The sequence below is a fragment of the Meleagris gallopavo genome, chromosome 5 (genome assembly GCF_905368555.1).
Source record: "Meleagris gallopavo chromosome 5, MGAL_WU_HG_1.1, whole genome shotgun sequence".
NCBI classification, from domain to species: Eukaryota; Metazoa; Chordata; class Aves; order Galliformes; family Phasianidae; genus Meleagris; species Meleagris gallopavo.
Genome location: NC_139408.1, coordinates 39,005,386 through 39,025,775, shown reverse-complemented (window position 1 = coordinate 39,025,775; position 20,390 = coordinate 39,005,386). Strand labels below are relative to the sequence as shown.

At 41.2% G+C, this 20,390-nt stretch overlaps 2 protein-coding genes across 3 annotated transcripts in view; one reads left to right on the top strand and one right to left on the bottom strand.

Annotated features, from left to right (window-relative positions):
• Window positions 1-6: 6 nt before the first annotated feature.
• On the top strand, window positions 7-12,605 carry ALKBH1 (alkB homolog 1, histone H2A dioxygenase). Of its 2 annotated transcripts, none has more exons than XM_085225409.1 (6): window positions 7-144; window positions 2,612-2,720; window positions 5,529-5,691; window positions 9,201-9,291; window positions 10,444-10,637; window positions 11,173-12,605. In XM_085225409.1, exons 1-6 carry the CDS (start codon window positions 7-9, stop codon window positions 11,594-11,596), a joined length of 1,119 nt encoding a protein of 372 aa, XP_085081535.1. In that variant the 3' UTR covers window positions 11,597-12,605. The 2 variants fall into 2 exon arrangements, with proteins under 2 accessions (XP_085081535.1, XP_085081534.1); XM_085225408.1 differs by having other exon boundaries at window positions 7-353; window positions 5,570-5,691.
• LOC104911207 (uncharacterized) overlaps window positions 509-20,390 on the bottom strand; it is a 33,767-nt gene continuing 13,885 nt past the window's right edge. Inside the window, exons 3-7 of the mRNA XM_085225589.1 lie at window positions 19,053-19,284; window positions 18,819-18,940; window positions 17,893-17,998; window positions 17,622-17,670; window positions 509-2,124 (exon numbers count right to left, since the gene is read on the bottom strand). Coding sequence (XP_085081715.1) covers window positions 19,222-19,284 — 63 coding nt within the window. The 3' untranslated portion in view covers window positions 509-2,124; window positions 17,622-17,670; window positions 17,893-17,998; window positions 18,819-18,940; window positions 19,053-19,221. The remainder of the gene's footprint in view (window positions 2,125-17,621; window positions 17,671-17,892; window positions 17,999-18,818; window positions 18,941-19,052; window positions 19,285-20,390) is intronic.

Genomic DNA, 20,390 nt, shown 5'->3' with positions numbered 1-20,390 from the left:
GCCAAAATGGCGGCGGGGGCGGCCGCGGCGGCGCTGGGCCGGGAGGGCGGGGAGGATGCTTTCCGCCGGCTCTTTCGCTTCTATCGGCAGCGCGACACGGCGGACCTGCGGGGGGTGGTGGACTTCTCCGCGCCGGGGGGGCAGGTAACGGCGCGCCGTCGCCGCCCTCGTTGTGCGGGGCTGGGGGCCGCTGGGTGGCACGGCGAGGCCACGCCGGCCTGTCTCCGGGCCGCGTCCCTGAGCGTTTCCCACGTCATCGCAGCGTCGAAGGGCCTCACGGGGCCGGAGGTGGGCGCCGTACGAAGGGCAGTGCCCGCAGACGCCCCACACGATGGGCGGCGGCGCCCGCCACGGTGAGGCGCGGAGCGGCCCGGGCACCGCCTCGGCAGAGCGCCTCGTGTCGGGGTGCCACGATTGGGGGTGGTGCCGGTGCGCAAAGCTCCTGCACGGGACGGAGGGCTGTGAGGGATGCTGATGTTCACGGACGTATCCCCTAAGCCGCCGCATTAACAAAAATCCTCTCTGCAGATATACTATTTCTGCTTATGCTTGCTTATTGCTACTGCTAGTTAAATTTCTACTCAGCAGTAAGTGATCTCCAAAGCCTCCAACAGAAGTGTGCGTTACTTGAGAGAACCAAACAGGCTGGTGCTGTTTTCTGGGCCTGCCAGATATCTTGGGCCAGAAAAAGCAAGGAGAGCCAGAGAGGGGCGAGGGTGTGCTTCTCCCACCCGAGGAACACGTGGCTGGAATTGGGGCAGCCTTCCCCTCAGTGAGGTTTCTTTTCCTGTTGTCCCAAAAACCACCAGGTTCAGCTGTGAGCAGGAGAGCCTCTGAAAGCTGTATCTTTGTGGTTCAGTAGTTTCACCATGTGGGTGACTGGAAAGTGGTCCTTTGAGCTCATCTCCTGTTTTGTCACCTAATAAAAGGGTAACAGATCTCTTCTGAAGTAGTATTAAATTTGGATTCCCTATGAGACTATACAAATAATGAGGGTAGAGCATATAGCTAAAATGAAACCTGACCTAGTTTTTCATATTTCCAATACTTAGCCTTTTATTTTTATTGTTGTATTATAATAAATACTTCTCTATCTTTTCAGACAATAATTTTGATACTGTTAACTGAACACAAAACTTGACCTATAGGAAATTGTTCAGGCATTAGCATTGAACAGAGTAGTTGTTAACCTTTCAGCCTTTGCCGAGCTTGCAGCAAAACTTTATCAAATAAAGGATTCTGGCGTTACAGCCCTTCTGGGGAGTTCACAGTCCTTGAAAGCATCACAAGCATCTGTCCTCTCTCTGTGTCTTGCTCTTGTGCCTCTTACCTTCTGGGATTAGCTGACAGCTTTTTAGTGAAAGAGTCTTTGATTCCTTTTCCCCCCAGGCTAATAGCATATAGTTTTTCCCTTAAAGAAGAACTGTAGGCCAGCCAGATTGGCCTAGATACTGTTGTTCTTTTTCTCTCAGAAGAGTGCTTCAAGTGATGGAGATCTCCAGTGAAGTGCGACATCCCCAGCTGCTCTGCTACAAAGCATATTTTACTAGTTCAGCACATACAATCTTTCAGTGTAGGAGCAGGTCGTCTTCTTGGGGAGCCCTAGCAGCAGCTGGTATGTAAGCAGTTGGTGAAGACTGAAAAACAGTAAAGGCTCAGTCAAAGGAGTTTCCCTCCTGGGTGTGGTCTATAGACAAAACTCAGAATAAAGCTCTTCAAGGCTGGCAGTTACAGAGCTGCTTTTGGCAGAATTGAGAAGTTGGTAAACTGAGCATGTTGCCAGAAATTGGCTCCCAGTACTGGTTTAGAGTTGTCTTCTCAGCCTGTAGCGACTGATTTGTACTTCATTTGCCGGTGCGGACTGGGGAATTGAGCTGCAACAAAACCAGTGCATCTCTACTCTGTCCTCCCTGGGAAAGTTCTCAGTCCTAAGGAGAGCAGCGAGAATGAGGTGGATACTTTCAGAAACAGTGTGGGCTTATTACAGCTGAAACAGGTATTATTGCAATTCAGTGTACTACACTCCTTACCCTTGTGGTAACAATGTGGTATTCAGCATCTATAGGGTTTCTGCAGTCCTTTACATCAGACAGTTTTGGCAACTTCATCACTGTCCCTTTTCTCCTGTAATTACAGATGAGAACATTCACTTACCCTATGGAATTCTGAGCAATAACTGTGATTGGGAAATGCTTTGAAGGTGTGAAGTGTTACGAGGACTACATATTGCTCTCTCATGGAGATTGATATTCAGCAGAATGGTTTTTACAGATTGAGCTGTAATGTGGAAATGGGCAAACAGTGCAGATTTTTTTCTTAATACAAATCATTCTTTATGAATGAAGGATGGCTCTCCCAATTTCTAAGTCTTGTAAAATCTGTAGATACTAGTAGATGTAAGTACAGTACAGTAAACTGTAGATGCTACTCTGTTAGCAGCTCTGTGTGTCCTGTTTTGGTTGCAGTTGTTCAGATAATAGTTCCCTTGTTTTCACAAGGTTCCCTTTATTTTAATGGAATATGGTAGCACTCTACAGGTGCTGTTTTTGAATGAGTTTTGTATCTATTGCTTCTTTTTCCTCCGTTTAACAGATCTGCTTTCTTTTACCAGGTGTTCAGATCACAGCTCAGTGTTTCTTCAGTCAGTGACCAAGATGCCTGCAGGGCAGGACTGCAGCCAGTTAGCCGGTGGAAAGCCTACGGCCTCAATGGGTACCCAGGTAGCTACTCTGATTTCAAGAAAAATAATTACATCATTGTTGCTTCTGATTCAGGCATCCTCCATTTTATCTTTCCTCCCCCCATCTGTAAAATCTACTTAGCTTTACCTCAGCATAATTTAATGTTTGTGATGTTGATTGGTTGTTGGTTTTTTTCCTTCTTGTTGGTTTGCTGTTTTGTTTTTTTTTTTTAAAGGGCAGGAGGACAAACACATCAGTTAAAGGATAAGATGCAGTGATACATGGAGGTTAGCACAGAAGAACCAGTAGTTTCATGGTATCTTAACCAAACAGACCATCCCTTGTGGGAAAGAATCCATACTGCCATAACTTTTGATAGAAATTTTATACTTCTGCAGCATCGGTTCCTCCTCAACATATATCATAAATATTAGATAAGTGACTGAAATACAGCCACTTCAGGCCTGAAGCGTGGCCTCTATTTACTAGTGTACAGGAAGTGAATATTGACCTCTTGTCCTATGCAAGGTACAGCATAATTTCGTTAGGCACATTGTTTAAATAAACTGAAATTGATACTAGATTTTCAGGTCACTTAGTATAGACATAGAAAGATGTCAGGTTGGATGGGACTTTTGGAGGTCTCTGGTCCATCCTCTCTGCTTTAAAGCAGGGCCAGTTTGAGAGTTAGATCAGCTTGCTGAGAGCTTTGTTTGGGTAAGTTCTGCAAACCTCCAAGGACAGAGATTACTTTCTGTGCATTTGATCCATTGCTCAGCTGTTCTCACTGTGATTTTTTTTTTCACCTTTTGTCTAATCATAATCTGCATTGCTGTAATTTGTAACTTGCTTCCTATAATCTTGCTATGCACCCTGGAGAAGAATCTGATTCCGTTCTTCGCAGTCCCCCCTTTAAGTGGCTTTTAGTCATATAGGCCAACGTGCAATCAGCCTTAATTGCCACAAGGGTGCACTACTGACTCAGGCTCAATTTGTCCTCCAAGACAAACTGGTTTTATGACAGGTTGTTCTTGTTGACACCTGCTTGTCTTACCAAGATTGAGGCTGGAGACCACTTGCGCTAGGTTCATACTCTGTGCTGCAGGATTCTGCTGCAGTATGAAAACTGCATTTGCATCCTCAAGGCAGATTTTATTATTACACAGATCCCCAAGGAATTCCTCTTCTGCTTATTTCGCTTGGGCTCTTTCAAGGCCAGAAATGTTGCCTTCGATGCTTGGATTCTTGTTCTCAGTTCTGTATGTAATTAGCCCTCCAGGCTTCAAGTCCTTCATTAGCACCTGGAGGCAATACATCCCTAGTACAGTGTAATTCATATAGGTGGTAAAATGTTTTAAAAACTGCACATCAAAAACTGTTGACAGAAAAGGCAATGTTATTACTCCGTTCTATACGGAGGCCAACAGAAAGTAAATTTAATGTTTCTGGCAAAGAAACTTGTTGTAATCAGACCTGTAAGGAAGCTACCTGTAGACTGAAGGTGCAGGGAATAGAATGAAGTGAGTGATGATGTCTTATGACGATACTAAAGGCTCTTTTTCTAACCACTTAGTTTAATTTTCTGAGGTCTGTGAGATATGCTGGCAGGAAGATTCTTCCATGCTTTTATTACCGCTTTATAAAGGCCACAAGGCAAGTTTGTATCCTACTGAGACATCTAGACTTGCTTCTTCCTTTTTCATCTATTTTTGCCTTGATATGACTGCAAGTTCAAAAAGACAGAATAGGGCAAAACCTTGAAACCTCCTTTTCCTTCATTCCTGCTGTATCCTTATCTTTCTTTGTATGTGAATGTGTTGGTGAGTCTTACTGAATTGACAGTTTTTGAAAGAAAGCCTTGATTCTCAAAATGAGTATGATACAGATTAATAGCATCTCCTCAGCACTCTCATTCATCAATGCTGTCAATCTTGTCTTGGAAAGAAACACCCCTGGGTGTTGGGGAAAAAAATCCATAGAGAATCCTAATATGCTTATATCCTTAAATAGAAGGTATGCCTAATAATGGCATGTCTTATGGCAGGGACTCCTTTCTGTTAAGATATGGACCAAACAGATCCATTGCATCTGTGCTAACCCTCTTATTTGGACTGTTGCTTGAACTCTGCCTGAAATGCTTGGCTAAATCACTGTGCTCACTAGCTACTTATTTACTTCATTTTGTTGATAGGTTTTGCAGTCAGTGCTAATTAACAGACTACAGCAACATAGCTGGAATACAGTTTGATTTTCATCCCGTTTGAGTAACACCATACAAAAGTGTAAAGATTGATACAACCACACTTGCTTGGAAATAAGCACAAAGCAAAGGAAAAAACAGTTTGTGTTCTAAGAACTTGTCCTGTGGACTGATCTCTGCAGTTCATGACAGCGAAGGAGCAATGAAGTAGACACAAGAAGAGAGAATGAGTTCTAAGACAGCAACAGGGTCATTTTGAAGACTATAAATTAACCATCACGATAGCTGTAATAGTTATAAAATCTGTAATTAAAGGGTTAAAGAGAAGAATTCTGCTGAAGCATTTCAGTATCAAATTTACTCCAAAGCAGCTGGCTTTCCAACTTCTCACTCCTTTATCTACCTGCAATGTTTTGCACAGATATGTTGTTGCCTTTGAGTGCCCTCCATGCCTTTTAACTTACAGGGATACAGGTTTTGTTTTGAAAAAAACAGTAGGTCTTAACCTTTCGGACCTGTTAATAGATTTCTAAGGTGTTCTTTCAGTACCTCCAACCCTTCTCCTTTGCTCTGATTTTATTAAAAATAGGGATATGCCTAACCATGCTTTCTCCCTGTACCCCCTCTACCTTTTTCTTCCTGGTCAGGGTTTATTTTCATACAAAACCCTTTCCTTCCGGGCTGCCAGCGTCACTGGGTGAAACAGTGTCTCAAGCTATACACCCAGAAACCCAATGTCTGCAACCTGGACCTGCATATGGCTCCTGAGAAGACCGCTGATCTGTGGGGGCAAAGCAAGGAAAAGCTGAGGTGAGTCCAGAACAACCTTTGGTCAAAACTAACAGAGCCAGAAGTGCTCAGCTCTGAGAAGGTTGAATTAAAAATAGCAAGGAAAGAAAGCTGAAAAAGATTGTGTACGTGCTGGCAGTATGCAGATCATGTCAGACATGCCAAGTTAAAGATGTATCTTTGTATAATGTGCATCCTTGTTAAATCTCTTCTTTTACATTAACAACATGATTTTCTAGTAGCAAATTATGCCAAATCTGTCAGTCTAGGGTAAAATAGCAACCCTGGCTGATGTCATGGTGCTCAGAAGCTTGCGAAGCTCAACTACAAGTGGAACCATGAGGTCTCCCTAGACCTCAGTTTTTCTGAGGCAAAATGGATCCTTTCTAAACGTGCTGTTCCTGCTAAGCACTTCTTTCAAGTCAGCTGCTGGATCTAGCATGCTGTAATTGAAAAGCTGTACATTCCCTTTTTTGTATATGCACTCAAGTTAACCAGTTTCCGTGTTTTGATTTTTCAGATTTTTTCTTTCATCCAGTCTGAGATGGCGATTAAATGTGTGCCATTTTGATGTCAATCTTGTTTACTTTGAAAGATTCCCACAGGATCAGAGTTGTGTGGCAGACAAAGGTGCCTTTCTTCTACCCAGTTTGGAGGTTAATGGAGAATTTGTCCAAGTTTTAAATTCAAACAGAAAACGTTAAAATCTAAGCTTTTTTAAAAATAGTAATTGTAAAAATAAAAGGACGTTAGATGCTGTTTACAGTATACAGTAATTATTTAGTTAGGTATTTATCATTGTTGATTTAATTGCTTATTTTTTATAAGGTTGTGTCATGTGCTGGAGTGACCAGATTTCCCTGCAGCTCTCATCTTTTGCTACAGCCTGTTAGGAAAATTGATGTGCTAAGATTTTTCTTTAAAAAAAAAAAAAAGTTCTTAACATCCAGAAGAAATGGATGAAGAAAGCAAAGTTTGAACTTCTAAATATTCATACCTGAGAGAGAAGTTAGAGTGCACTTGAGTCTTCCAGGCTCAGTTAGAATTTGTTACAGAACTTCAAATGCCTCTTTTTTTTTTTTTTTTTTTCCATCACATATGAAAAAATCTTTCTTTGAAAGTGGACTGTGGCCTACAGCTGAAAAAGATTGGGTACTATTCCAACTTGACAGACCTTTCCCAGCAGTTCCTCCTGCACACATGGAATGATCAGAACAGAGGTTAATTTGCAGCTGAATCTAGTTCAGTTGAAAACAGCATTTGGAAGAGCAATGGCTGGCAGGAACACCATGTTTTATTAAGCATTTGGTTTGGTCTTCACATCTGCAAACTGCTGTATCTATGCTTTACCTAGGGGGAAGCAGATCAAACTAGCCAACTTGTCTGGTATTAGGAGTGAGAACTTTTCAGAGAATCGAGAAACAGCATGCTTAGCTAGAAGGAGGTCTGTTTCTAAAGCTTTTTATCTTTCCATCTTCTTCTTCAAGGCTTTTTAATCTTCCATCTGATAGATACCTAAGCGTGCTTGGATCATGACATATCTGCTGTTTGCAGGAATCATAAGGTAGGGAGAGTCCATGCAGTTCCTAGAAATGTATGCTGTGCTCTCTCTGCAAAGCGGAGTTCTTAAAGTGCAGAGGACACGAGTCCCTGCCAGGGATATATATGCGTGTATATGTAAGGAAACAGTTGGGAGGATTTTATGGATGGAATCATTTATCAGCAAGTAAAGAAAAAAAAAAAAAAGAATGCTTCAGAGCATCTCCCCTCATAATCTTCAGTCTTGCTCTCTTTCTAATATAGCTTAGCCTGAACTTTTCAGTGTTTTCTTGCAGGAGCACCTCTGCTACAAGCTTAGGAACTCATTATTTCCAAATACGTAACACTTCAGATTTTCCCCTTCTAAACAGTCACATATGAAATCACATGCAAAATAATAAATTCTGGGAATCCGGACCTTCTGAGCTAGTGTTCCTGCTTCTGTGTGAACATTAATGCAGTAGCTAAAGAAGATGAAGGGCACTTTCAAAAGGCAGGTGCAAAAGATGTTTAATTGTGAACATTAACTTATCGCTTGGAAGATGCAGAGGAATGAGTTGTGGCCTCTCAATTTTCTAAATGTTGTTACTTGTTAGTAGGCTCCATAAATTGTTCCAAGCAACATGTATTTGATGCTTACTGTGTTGCTGCATTATGGCAATTACAGTTGCTATTACCCTGTGATAAAGAAGGAAACTGGAAAGATGACTTTCTTTCAAGATTCAGTGAGCTATGAAAAAATCACTACAGGTAAAGAAACTGGCCTTAAATTCCTGTTCCCAGTTTAGCTTACAAGCTACTAATACTAAAGATCAATAAAGTGAAGGGCAGAAACAAGCTGTATGTCCAGTAGAAATGCACATTGAATGCACATGCTTGGCTGACACTTGACCATGGCAGCACAGATACTATTAATTCAGTTTTGTAAAGATTATGTCTTGCTGAACTAATGAGGCTATAAATGAGAGCCAAGCATCTGGCGCTACTGTTCTGTTCTGTCTCCTCCCTTTCCTTTCTTTCTTCACCATATCTCACGACTAAGCATGAGAAAAGAAACTGAAATTTCTGGGATAAGTGGACTAGGAGATATATGTGTACCTTCTTTTTTGTATTTGTCACTAGCATGCTTCTGTCTGATTTACTACAGTAGTACTCTTTGGTGTAACTTTGGCTTAAAGAGAAGTCCTCACATAGTAGAAGCCCATCCCTGAGATATCTTCCTGCCTTCCACGTCTTCAAGTAAGAAGGGTAAATAGCTGTGAGCTTACAGGTCACTGCATTAGGGTTATCACTTAGGAAAACAGTTCTGTATGCATTATGCTGCTCTTTCCTAAAAAAAAATAATAATAATAATAATAATAAATCCAGTGTACTTTTGGTCATCTGTGACATCCTGGATAGAAAACACCCATAGTCTAAATTCCTTGACATTACAAGATGCATATATTCGTATCTAAAGTCACCTTACAGAGCTAATTCATCCTAAGGGCTTCTTGTAAAAGTACCAAGCAATGGAACTAATGGCCTTTTGCTTAGGAGAGTGTTTTACAGCTTCACATACTTCAGCTAACACATTTTTCTTGTAATTTTCCATCAAGTGCCTGAAATATTTCCTTCTTGTGTTTATACGTTTTAGTCTTTACAGATTGTTTTTCAGCTGCACAAATAGTACATGCTTAATTCTGACTTACAAGTCTGTGCCAGTTCACTGTGTTACCTCTGTATGATATCCCAGCTTAGTACCAATGAACAAATACAACAGCAATTGGCAGTAGACTCCACAACATTTGCAGATTGAATGAACTGAATTTTTCATTCTGAAATTCAGTTCAGAAACAGTGGCAATAAAAGTAAAATGAAAATCAAAGTTTAGCACTGATGGTTTTAACAGGCTCACGTGGATGAATGAATCTCATTACTGCATACTATAGTATCATGAAATCTCTCAGAAATTAGCATGTATCCTGTTTATTTCAATTTTGTCTTTGCAGAAGGAAAGGTTCCAGTAAATGTGAGCCCAGAAGCTTACTGGAGAAGCTGCGCTGGGTGACCCTTGGTTACCATTATAATTGGGATACCAAGGTATTGCAATTTAATTCCTTTTCCTTTTCTTTTCTTCAATATAAGTACTCAGGATTGCAGACAGAAAGAGTGTATTATGGAATAAAATTTAGTAAGGTTCATAGGATCCTACACAACAGTCTGGAGGAAGGGCTGTAACACACCATGCTCCTAAGAACATTTTAATCTTTTTGGATTCACTATGGAGGATTTGACAGCAAAAGCCTATTGCTGCCTTCTTTGCTTCAAAAGGTAACACAGCAGCATATGCTTTGCTCTAGACCTGTGACTCCATTTCAGGATAAGTGAGCATTTTTACCTTTCTAAAAGGGAATGTATCAAAAGCACTTACAGCAAGATTGACCTCAGTGCTCGAAGACAGGTACTTCTGAGAAATGCTGCTCCTCAATGGAGGGATGAGAGCAGGAAAAGTCTGCTTAAGATGCGACTTTGAACTTAGAATCTGGACCAGTATAGTACAGTCTCACCAACTAGCAGCTATTTTGGGGCTCCTCAACATAATGGAGACAGAAATAAACTTGTTCGGCAGATTGAGTCAGATAGAGGCTGAGACAGGACAGCAGAGTGCTTATGTATAGTCTATCAGTCTATTGCAGATACTTAAGCAAATCAGTTTATATTTACCAGATCAGCATATTATTTTAAGGCCTTAAGAAAACTTGATTAAGAAAACTTGATTATTCCCTTCCACTCTTGTCAGTCAAAATCACTTGAGGAAGAGAGGAAAAAGTGGATTTGTTTTATCTTTCAAAGAAGGAGCAAAGATGTTTGTTTCAGAGCTCTGAGATGAGCTCTGTTGGCAAGATACAGAACTCTGAATTAGCAGAATTAGGTGGTGACTGAATGACCTGAGGTAAATCCTCATGATGTTGGTATTAATATACCAACTTCAAGTTTAATTATAATGTTCAACTCCATGATTAAAATAAAAGACTGTTGATTCAGGCAAGTTCAGCATAGGCCCAGAATTAAATGATTTGAGGAAAACTGCTTTTGTCATACCTATGTTGTAGTCCTTCTCTATGACTATCCGCCAGACTTCTGAAATATGATTCATTGTTTGTATCCGGTTGCATTTGCTGTTCTGATGTCCTAGGTTTGCTCTTTTTGTGTTTTTGTTTTGTTTTTTTTTTTCCACTTTCCTTCCTCCAGAAGTACTCAGCAAATCATCACACTCCTTTCCCCTCAGACCTTGCATTCTTGTCAGAACAAGTGGCTGCAGCCTGTGGGTTCCGGGGTTTCCAAGCCCAAGCAGGGATCTTGAACTATTATCACTTTGATTCTTCCCTGGGAATTCATGTGGATGAGTCTGAACTAGACCATTCTCATCCCCTTTTATCATTCAGGTGAGTCCATTTGAGTGTTACTGAAGGCATGGTGGATTTATTTCTTTATTTATTTATACCGTGATCATATATGGTTATAGGAAGATAGTATGATGTACTTAGTTGATTGAGCATATAATCTTTATTCTCCAAAGACTTGAATATTGGGAAGCTGTAGCTCAAGGACATAGATTTCTTGAAGACTGCTTGAATAATATGGATGTGGCGTCTCAGTGGAGTTGCTCTCAGTACAGGGCACAGTAATGTTCTCAAGCAGCAGAGTGGCAATTTGGGTACTAAGCAACAAGCATGAAATACCTCAGCAGAACATCAAAACTGGGCAGAGCAACTGCTCACACTGTATCTAAAGTAAACTAGTCCTCTTGGTCTGTTTTCCATGTTCTAACAAGGAGTCCATCGGCATTTTTGGTTCAGTTTGTTTTTGTTGTTGTTTTCTAAAGAAATACAGTTGCTGCTAATATTTTCCTATTGTACATATAATTTTCTCTACCTCAATTTGTTTTCTCTTCTCTCTCTATCCTCACACCACCTTTAGTTTTGGACAATCTTCCATATTTTTACTTGGGGGCCTGAAGCGGGAAGAGGCCCCAACAGCAATGTTCATGCACAGTGGAGATATCATGGTGATGTCTGGCTTCAGCCGTCTGCTGTACCATGCAGTCCCTCGTGTCCTTCCCAACCCTGAAGGGACAGCTTTGCCTTCATGCCTCGACCAGGCACTTTCTACAGACCTTCCTGTTGGTTCAGTCATTGAGCACAGCTCTGATGAGGATTGGCAAGTCTGTGCCAAGTACTTGCAGTCTTCCCGTATCAACATGACTATTCGACAGGTGTTGGCTGAGGGTCAGAAATTTCCAGAGGAGTCTGGGACGAACACAGAGAGTCGGGTACCCTCGGAAGACGGTCACCATCAGGAGAACAGCAGAGCCAAGAGACATAAACCAAATACGGACAGCTGAGACCCAAAGATTGCGCTAATGTGGACTGAATGGGCAACCTCAGTTGTACCAGAAGTCTTTATCTATACAGACTTTCAGAAACAGCTGTAGAATAAAGCAGTCCTTGCTGCTGTAAGGAAGAGGTTGGGGTCTGGGATGAAGAAATAAAATGAGAAAGAAGGATAAATTTAGGACTAGGACTCAGAAGATGAACTTTGCTGTGGGCATTTATTGTACTTGGTTCCCTTTATGATGTATTCTCTGCAACTTTCTGACCTGTATGTCAGAACTGTAAGCTTGGTTCGGTTATGTTTGTAAAATATTTTGAAATAATTGGGCAGAAAGTGCTAGCAAATGATACCATTGCTATTTATTAAAGAAGCTAATCAGGCTAGTAATGCTCAGCTGGAGTGCGTTAATAAATGTGAGGGAGAATAGGTTGCTATGAAACCTACCTGCAGCATTTCCAAGTGAATTACTTCTGCAAAAACTCGTTCAGTGATCAGAAACTAGCAGCTCCCTTGAGCAACACATGGTAAGCTTGTTCTAGCCTTGTGCTCTCCTTCTGCCTGCTTGCAGCCCCCCAGCTGCAGCAGAAAATAATTTTGAGTGGATCTGGACTTCTTGCGTACCTCAGCTTTTAAAGGGAAATGACATGGGGCAGCATTAGAACACCAGTTGAGTATGTCCTACACCCCCATTCTTTCACATCTGCCTCCTCTAAGTGCCTGCAGGTTAGGGTCCTGCAGCCTCAAGCTAGCATCTGTAAGTTACAGAATGTCTTTCAAGTAAAAGCAATGAAGTTGTAGACCGAGTTCATAAAAAGGAAAATTATCAGCGAGTATCTCTGCACAAAGATAAATATACTGAAACAAAGAAAAGTACTGGCTTTTTGTTCTTGTTCTCTTTAAGACTCAGACCTTCCTATCGGCTTTTTAATGCAATTTTAATTGTTGGAGTGGAATGCTCTATCTCTAGGGTATTTTGTTGCACTTTCCAATGAATAAACTTACTCCATTTTTAAATTAAAGATCTTTATCAGTTTGGGGCTTTTTTCTTTCTCCTTTTCTTTTTCTCCCTGTTAGTTATTTCAATGTATTGTTCATGCTGTTGCTGCATCCCTTGTACTGTTTCCTCCAGGCATCTTTTAGATCTATTGCTCTGCCATCTGCCAGCTCTGGCAGAGAAGCCCTGCGTGTATGTCTGCAGGGCCACTTTGCTTAAGAGCTCTTTTGGGCTTGTCAGATCGTTCCTGAGGGGCACAGCCTGTGGTATCAAAGTCCAATTTAGTGTGTATATGGCATCTTTTCCTCACAGGAGTGTGTTTGATTTGTTTATTTCACTGCAGGTGAGCATTTGTGTGTGCATCTGTGCAGCTAATTCTGTATACAGTACTGCAATAAGTTCCAGTAATTTAATGACCAAAATAATCAGAGACGGTGTTTAGTATCTCACTTCCAATTTCCATGCCGGAAGAGTATCCTTTCTATACCCTAGGTAGGTTTGGTGTAGTTTCAGCTGTGCCCTAGAAGTATGAATACTGTTACAGAGAGAGGTTACAATATGACCAAAAGAGAAGTGTTAACTCTCTGGGAAGGTCTCAGAAAGCTGCAGAGGAGCAACTTTAGTGGCACCTTTAGATGGGACAGGGAGAGGAATGCTCATCTCATACAGTGAGAAGGGAAACTCTGTTTTTAACTCAGGAAAAAAAAAAAAAAAAAGCATAAAACCTACCTATGCCCTAATCACTGAAGCTTAGAGAAGAGGGGATGTATGGATCTAGACAGTTGAAAACTAAACTGGACTGAAGCAGGCTGAGGTTGAAGTATCTTTATATTTTCATTCCTTAAATACCTTCAATTCCCTACAAACGTGACAGATCATAGAACAGCTTGGGTTGGAAGGGACCTTGAGGATCATCAAGCTCCAACCCCCCTGCTGCAGGCATGGCCACCAACCTTCATATCTAATACTAGACCAGGCTGCCCCTGGTCCCACCCAACTGTGACTCAAGAAGAAGCAGCCATACTGTTTGAAATTGCAGTAAATGCTGAAACACAGCAATTGCAATTATTGATGTCCAGCCAGGCTTTTTATTTAGATGTGACTGTGCTGAAAACCTGAGTTACAAACTTGCAGTCAAGCCTACTATCTAATGCTACTGTGAAATACACTCAATGTAATTTTGTATTAGACACCCACAAAAAGAACAAGAAATGGGCATGTCAGAAATGACTCCCAAAAAAAGAAGTCATCCATGTATGAAGACTAGGAATATAAGACAGGAGAACTTCCTGAATAGCTGTTAATAACAGCAGTGTTAAGTCTGCAACTATATTCACAGCAAACAGTAGAGTACAGATGGGCAAACCACAGAACTTCTACAAATTATAATCCTGAGCGTGGTTTTGAAAAGGCAACATCCCTTGGATGACAGAGTAATGAGGTTCCATCCAATAAAAACTCCACTAAGTTTTCCTTCAGGGCAGAATGATTAGAAATCAGTGGCCAGGTCAACACCAATAACAGGTTGTGGCATTTGCACTTTACCTGTTAAGGTTTGCAATGACCCAACAGGATTTTTCAGAGCCCAAATTTTTTATATCAATCAATACCACAAAGATTTGCCTCTGTTCACAGGAGTACACACTGAGATAATCTCTGTAGTTCTTCATTCTTAGGAAGAAGCACTGTGCAAGTGCCACAAGCTCAAATGCTTCAGTACCATAGGTATCAGTCTTCTAGGATGCCCTGCTATGTGCAGTTGAGGGGAAGGAAAGAAGAGGTCATCTAGGCTAGCTCTGCAAGAAAGCGTATGTAATAAGCTGAATACCACAGGGTAACGATGTGTTTAATTCAAATCCACCTGGAAATGAAACATCTTGTTTAGCATATGTACTCTGTTTACTGTGTGATCAATAGATAAACTATCTATCCAAAAGAATATAAACAACCACTGATACATATATATATTTTTTAATATTCTACAGTAAAGGAAAAATAAAATCTGCAGTTAAATCAGAATCAGTGTACAGTGGGATGAATACTGGAAGTAGAAGAAAAAACTGCCTGTACAAACCCAGCATTTTAGTGCACCTGTTAGTACTGTGCTAGAAAAATCCACTGTTATAAACTGGGCTGCACAGTAGTGCCCAAGACAGATTTACTGCATGTCTTTTTCTTGGCAACCAGGCAGTAACTTACTGGCAAAGCAGTCCCTAGAGCTGTGCCTACTGCTTTAACAATTCTGCTCTTAGGTATTTTTCCTTTGAGAGCTTGTTGACTTCCCCCCCCCCCCCCCCCCTCAGTGTTCCATGTCAGGTAAAAGATGGACCTAAGGATAAAATGGATCAAACCTCTGCTTTTTATGCTTTGCTGAGCTAGTATATAGGAGAAGCTGGCAGATAGGGAAGAAGCTAGCTGGTAGGAAATACCCACATAGCAGTACAATATCTCAATCTTACTGCTGTGCCTGTAAGTCCAGGTTGAAACTGGCTTGCATTTTACCAACTTTAAACAAGAGCTTGGATTTAATCTTCACTTACATAGGCCACCACCATTCTCTGCATCACAGCTCAAGCACGACAGATTTAACACAAAGAAAAAAGTAATTAGTGACAAGACTTATTCCTATTTAATTAGGATAAAAAATTGAGTTACAACTCAGTGTGCTCTAAGCTTACTGTAGTTCTGATGAAATCAGAAGATTTGTCTACATCTGAATGTTTTACATCAAAAAGTTAACAGATGAACACAGTGCAGGAATTAATGATCCAGAAATCTAAGTTGCTGGAGGCCTCAAAAGACCACTACATTAAAAAGCTTTGGACTCTGCCAATGCCTCTATGCATTCTAATAACCAAATCTAGCTGATCTGGTACAAGTAGCACAAGATGCTGTTGACAAAGTTTTAACATGGTACAAAATAAGTTCAGCTATTTATACTTGGCAAATGACAATCACAAATACCTTAACAAAATAATTTTCACATGCAAATAATTGAAGACTGTCTAATAATACATTCACATATTCTCTAGTGGAGTTCAGATAAGGTCAAAGTTGCCTTTGTGCAAGTTACAGCTTAACTAATACAGGTCCTTCCTTGCATCAATTGATATCTATAGTCAATGGGCCACAGAAACAGTGGTTTTAAGGCACCTCTAGAATTGTCTCATCCAGCCTCCCACTAAAAGAGTACTGTTGCCAACAGATTATCCATGCTAGACTTTGAAACCTCCCATTATGATTGCCATTTCTTTCAGTAACCTGTATCAACACTGCCCCCCTCACCTTATGAAGAAGTTTGTCTTACGTCCTGCCTGAGTTTCCCAAAACACAATTCCCTCACTTTCCTCTTACCATCTACTACTACCACTAAGAATTTGGTTCCACTGCTTTTGTAACTCTCCAACCTTTAGCCTCCTCTGTGCCACACAGAAGGACTCAACACCCACATTTACTTGTACATCACGTGCCCTGTGTCTTTGGCTCCTTTGTAACCCTCCTCTACATCTTTTCCGGTTTCAGGTGGTAGACCAGCCTCTCAGCTAGTGCTGATTTCTGTAACAAACAAGGTGCCAACAACAAATGAATGACTGAATCCTAGTTCCCAAACTCACTAGATTCACTTAAATCCATTGGATGGATAGGGTGTTTTGTTTTTGGGGTCCCAGTGGACAAAGGAACAATCCGAAGTGACAGAGTAATTCTAGCCCAATTAGCTCTATCCCAATCCATTGCTATTTTAAGTGTAAGACCCACCTTAGGAGGCTCTGACTATGCAGAAAGACTCTGGAGGAAATAACTAGCTAACCATGCATCTCTCCAAGGTGGTAAGTATTTAGAGGATAGCAAGGAGCCAGATCCAACTTTCATTCGCATCCAAGGGTTTGTGCTCAGATAGGCACCACAGAAAGTGTCTACTGCATCTACTACTACAAGGAAAAGGACAGAGGGGATGAAGTGTAGAAGTCTGCAGTAGCTTTCCCTCTCTTCAGAATAGAGAATATGATTACTCCTCTGGACAGTGAAAGTTTTAACCCTATTTAGGCATTTCCCATCTCATTTCCTTCCATCTCTGACTTTTTCCTACACTGCTATGTTCCTACATTGCTGATGAGCACCTTCTTCCACAAAAATTCCCATGTGCAGTGGACTGTACCCTGTATACTACCTGGGGGTTTCTTTGGGTTGACTCCTTTTTTGTGTCTGTAATAACACAGCTTATCACTAGTGTGAGATGAACCAAATAGTAGAGTCCTCCTTCGTGGTCCCTTGATGCTTATTAAATCAAGTGCTCAGTGCTGTTGACTGAGCCAAAGGAAGACATCTGCTCACAACACAGCTTTTCTAATCACTTTCACGCACAGATCTCAAGGCTCTTCCAAAAGTTAGGTCAAGACCATTACTCTTTGGAAAGTCACAAGCAAGGTCAATTTATAGCAAAATGTGCTAAAACTGAAATAGAATTAAAGCAAGGTACAAAAAAACATTTGCCACAGAGAGAATAAAAAGTGAATCAGGTGAGAAGACACTATTTCTTTATTCCTTCATGTTGGGAAGTCAGCACTTCACACTGGCTTTTAGCTTCCTTCTAGGTGAATTTAAAACTCATTCTGTATTTACTGAGAAAGGCCAGAAGAATCAATAAAGGGCTTGGCTTTCTAGACCTGATCTTCTCACCAATCATTTCTGTCTCTGTTCTGTGCTGAGGGCTCAGATAAGGCGGCTTTGTTTTTGTTTTCAGTGTCCTTAATGGATAGGTTTCTTAATTACGATGGGGGAAAAATGACTGCAATTTTGCAGTGGTAAATTAAAATCAAAATGAGGTAGCAAAGAGCAGGGTCTGGAGGGGAGGGGTGCAATCAGAAACAGCTATTGATTCTGAAATGATGGAGGAGGCCAGGGGAGAGCATACAGACTGAAAAGGAGACTCATCTTTCAAGTGCTGCTCTTGCATAAAAACAATCGGGCAGCAGTGTTGGTTGTTGCTGAAACTTTAACATTAGCTGTTTTCAAACTGAATTTAAATTTTGGAAACACTTGCCTGTTCATAAGGGGATGGCTCCTTACACAAATCTTGAGATGATGGAAACCTGAGTGCAAAGAAACTCTTAGTAATAACAGTAATAAAATATTTGGAAATAATTTATTCTAAGAAAAAAATATCAGTGTTCACAGCCAAGTAGGCAGAGAAAATGCAACATTTGTATGCCAAACACAGGACAAGCTGCAAGATCTAACACCCTTCTCACTCAGTTATTGCATAGTACATCCCAGCTTTTCTTCAATAGAGGACTGATCTGGCATTGTCTTACCTTCTTGCAGCGACTGAGACCAAGCGTGGGCACAGCTTTCTGCCACTCTAGACAGCACACTTTCATATATACTGGCCTTTTCCCTTCAGCTTTTCAGACAGCATTCCTTTAAAAATGAAATCAGATGTTAGCCTGACATTTTGTCAAATACAGCTAGCACCTGGACACTGTGCAAACAGTACTAATCTTCTAATAACTGGTTTGTCTGATTGTTCTCATTGCTGTGATGAAACCTGACTTCATAAAAATGTTGATTATCAGGTGTTTGGGGCATAGAATCAGGAAGATTTTAGCCCCACTGTTGCAAATAATATTCTAAATATAGCCATTCTAAATACAGCTGAATGCTTTAAGTAAATAAGGCTCTTTTTCCAGCACAGATAGCTGAAAACACATTGGAGGTCCTCTGAAAGCAAGAGGTTTGTTGCACTACGCAGGAGACATCTCTTCCACTCTTCACATTAACACTGCTCTACAAAATCCTCATCCCAAGCTGGTGACAACGTGGTATTTCTCTTGCTCCTCCCACAGGGGCTGGCATTTTGTATGACTATGTCCTTGTTCATAAGCCATTTTCTTCCTCTCATTCTCCTCCAATCAGTGCAACAAAATCTGTTATTTTCTCACTTCCTCCATCTTTGTAGCCAAGATTCTGCCATGTCACCTGTTCCCTGCCTGACTCCCAGCAGCAGGGATAATTAGCTGGCAGTGAGAACTCCTCATCCTTGCCTAATACCCTGTCCTCACTTGAGAATGGCAGAAGCACACCTTTCCAACAACTGTATCTGTGGCTGCTCCTGCCTTTGACAGCTGCTCGTGGATATCAAACTGAAGTGCAGGACAGATATTTCTAAGCCCTTCCTGGCTGTCATTGTGCTCTAGGGAAATCTGGATTTGGCACAGTGCTTGGATGCTTCAACACTTACCTGGGCCAAAAGTGGAATCAGTCTGCAGATATCTCCCTCATCATCACAGGAGTTTTATGCAGCACAGCAAGTCTTGTATATTCTTATTACTACCACTGTCTAATTCACTGTCAGTTCTTTTCCTAGGACAAAAAAAAAAAAAAAAGGAGAGATGTTAAAGGGAAGAAAGATTCCAGGTGAGCAAACATAAGAAGTGAAGATACAGCATGCTCCTGATCCCTCTGACCTGCTTACCCTTTCCCTGTAGCTTCAATGATCACTGCATGCTTTTTAGGGAACAGCAGAGGCTACTTGATGCTGAAGGCTGCAATCCCTGGCTCCACAGATCTCTAATGCCTCCTCTCCCTGGTATTCACACAGGAAATGATATTTTCTCAGGTGACATGGAGCCTACCAAGAAACCCTACATCCCATTCTTTGAGTAAGTGTGCAGGTACTCAGTGTTGTTATCATTGGATATTCTTTTCTGCAACAGAAAAGCAGGAGAGAGAGAGAGGGAAATATTAGTCAGAGTTGCTTAATTGAGATCTAATAGCCAAGGTCAGTGCTAAGCCAAGAATAGATAGCAGAAGCCTCCCATGATATATTTTTGTGATGAGATGTTCATAGCACACAGACTGATCTATTATTGGTTTTCACTATGAAAAAATATAGCTATTGCCTAGAATATACTCAAATCTATTTTGCATTATTTCCTTGCTTTTTCATTTAAAAATGTTTCTAATGAGACCTCATGACTGTGTGAATTAGCAAGTCTCTGCTGAGTAGAGAAATTACTTCACCTTGCAGAATTGCAGCTATATGTTCTTCTGCCAGACCTCTGCGAGATGACAAAATCTGTTTATCTGAATCTAGCATGCTCTTCTGTGCTAGAAACAAAAACCCTTAAAGGGAAAAGGTGAACACTCAATTGGCATGTGCTACAACAGGCACATCTGTGAGGAAGAGCACTGAATCTTAGCCTCTAGCAATGTTCTGCACATCTGTAATGTTACCGTGCAACAGAAGGAATGTGATGGTCTACAGCACCTCTCTGGTATTCTGTGGCACTTCAACCTACAGACTGGCAGGACCACCTACTTGCATCTTTTACAGATTTGTATGCAAATGTTGGAAAGAACAAAGCATCAGTGCTTCTCTCCAGCCCAGTCATTTCCAGATATCTTAGGCTTCATGCATTTTTTTCCCCTTCACAGATCACAAAGCATCCTGCTCCTCAAATCTTTAACTGAGAACATAGGAGGGAGATGATCTGCATGGACTCACAGACACGTGAATACTAAACCTAGAGAGCTGATGAAAGAGTTAATTCCTCTGAAGATAAAAGGAATAAGGTCTCCGAGGAATGCCTCTTAGCACATCTATTCCCTGGAAGATGCTGCTCTACTGTCTTTGCCAGCACCTACAGCACAGGACATGGTCCGATCCAACTTGGTTAGAACAGAGAACACAGACTGTATAGGCATCACAGCAAACACGAATACCATAGGTGCAAGGAAGCATTGTCTTCTGGTGCACAGTTACTTTGTGTCTACCTTAGAGCCTTCTAATACCTATCACTGGAGAGCTCCA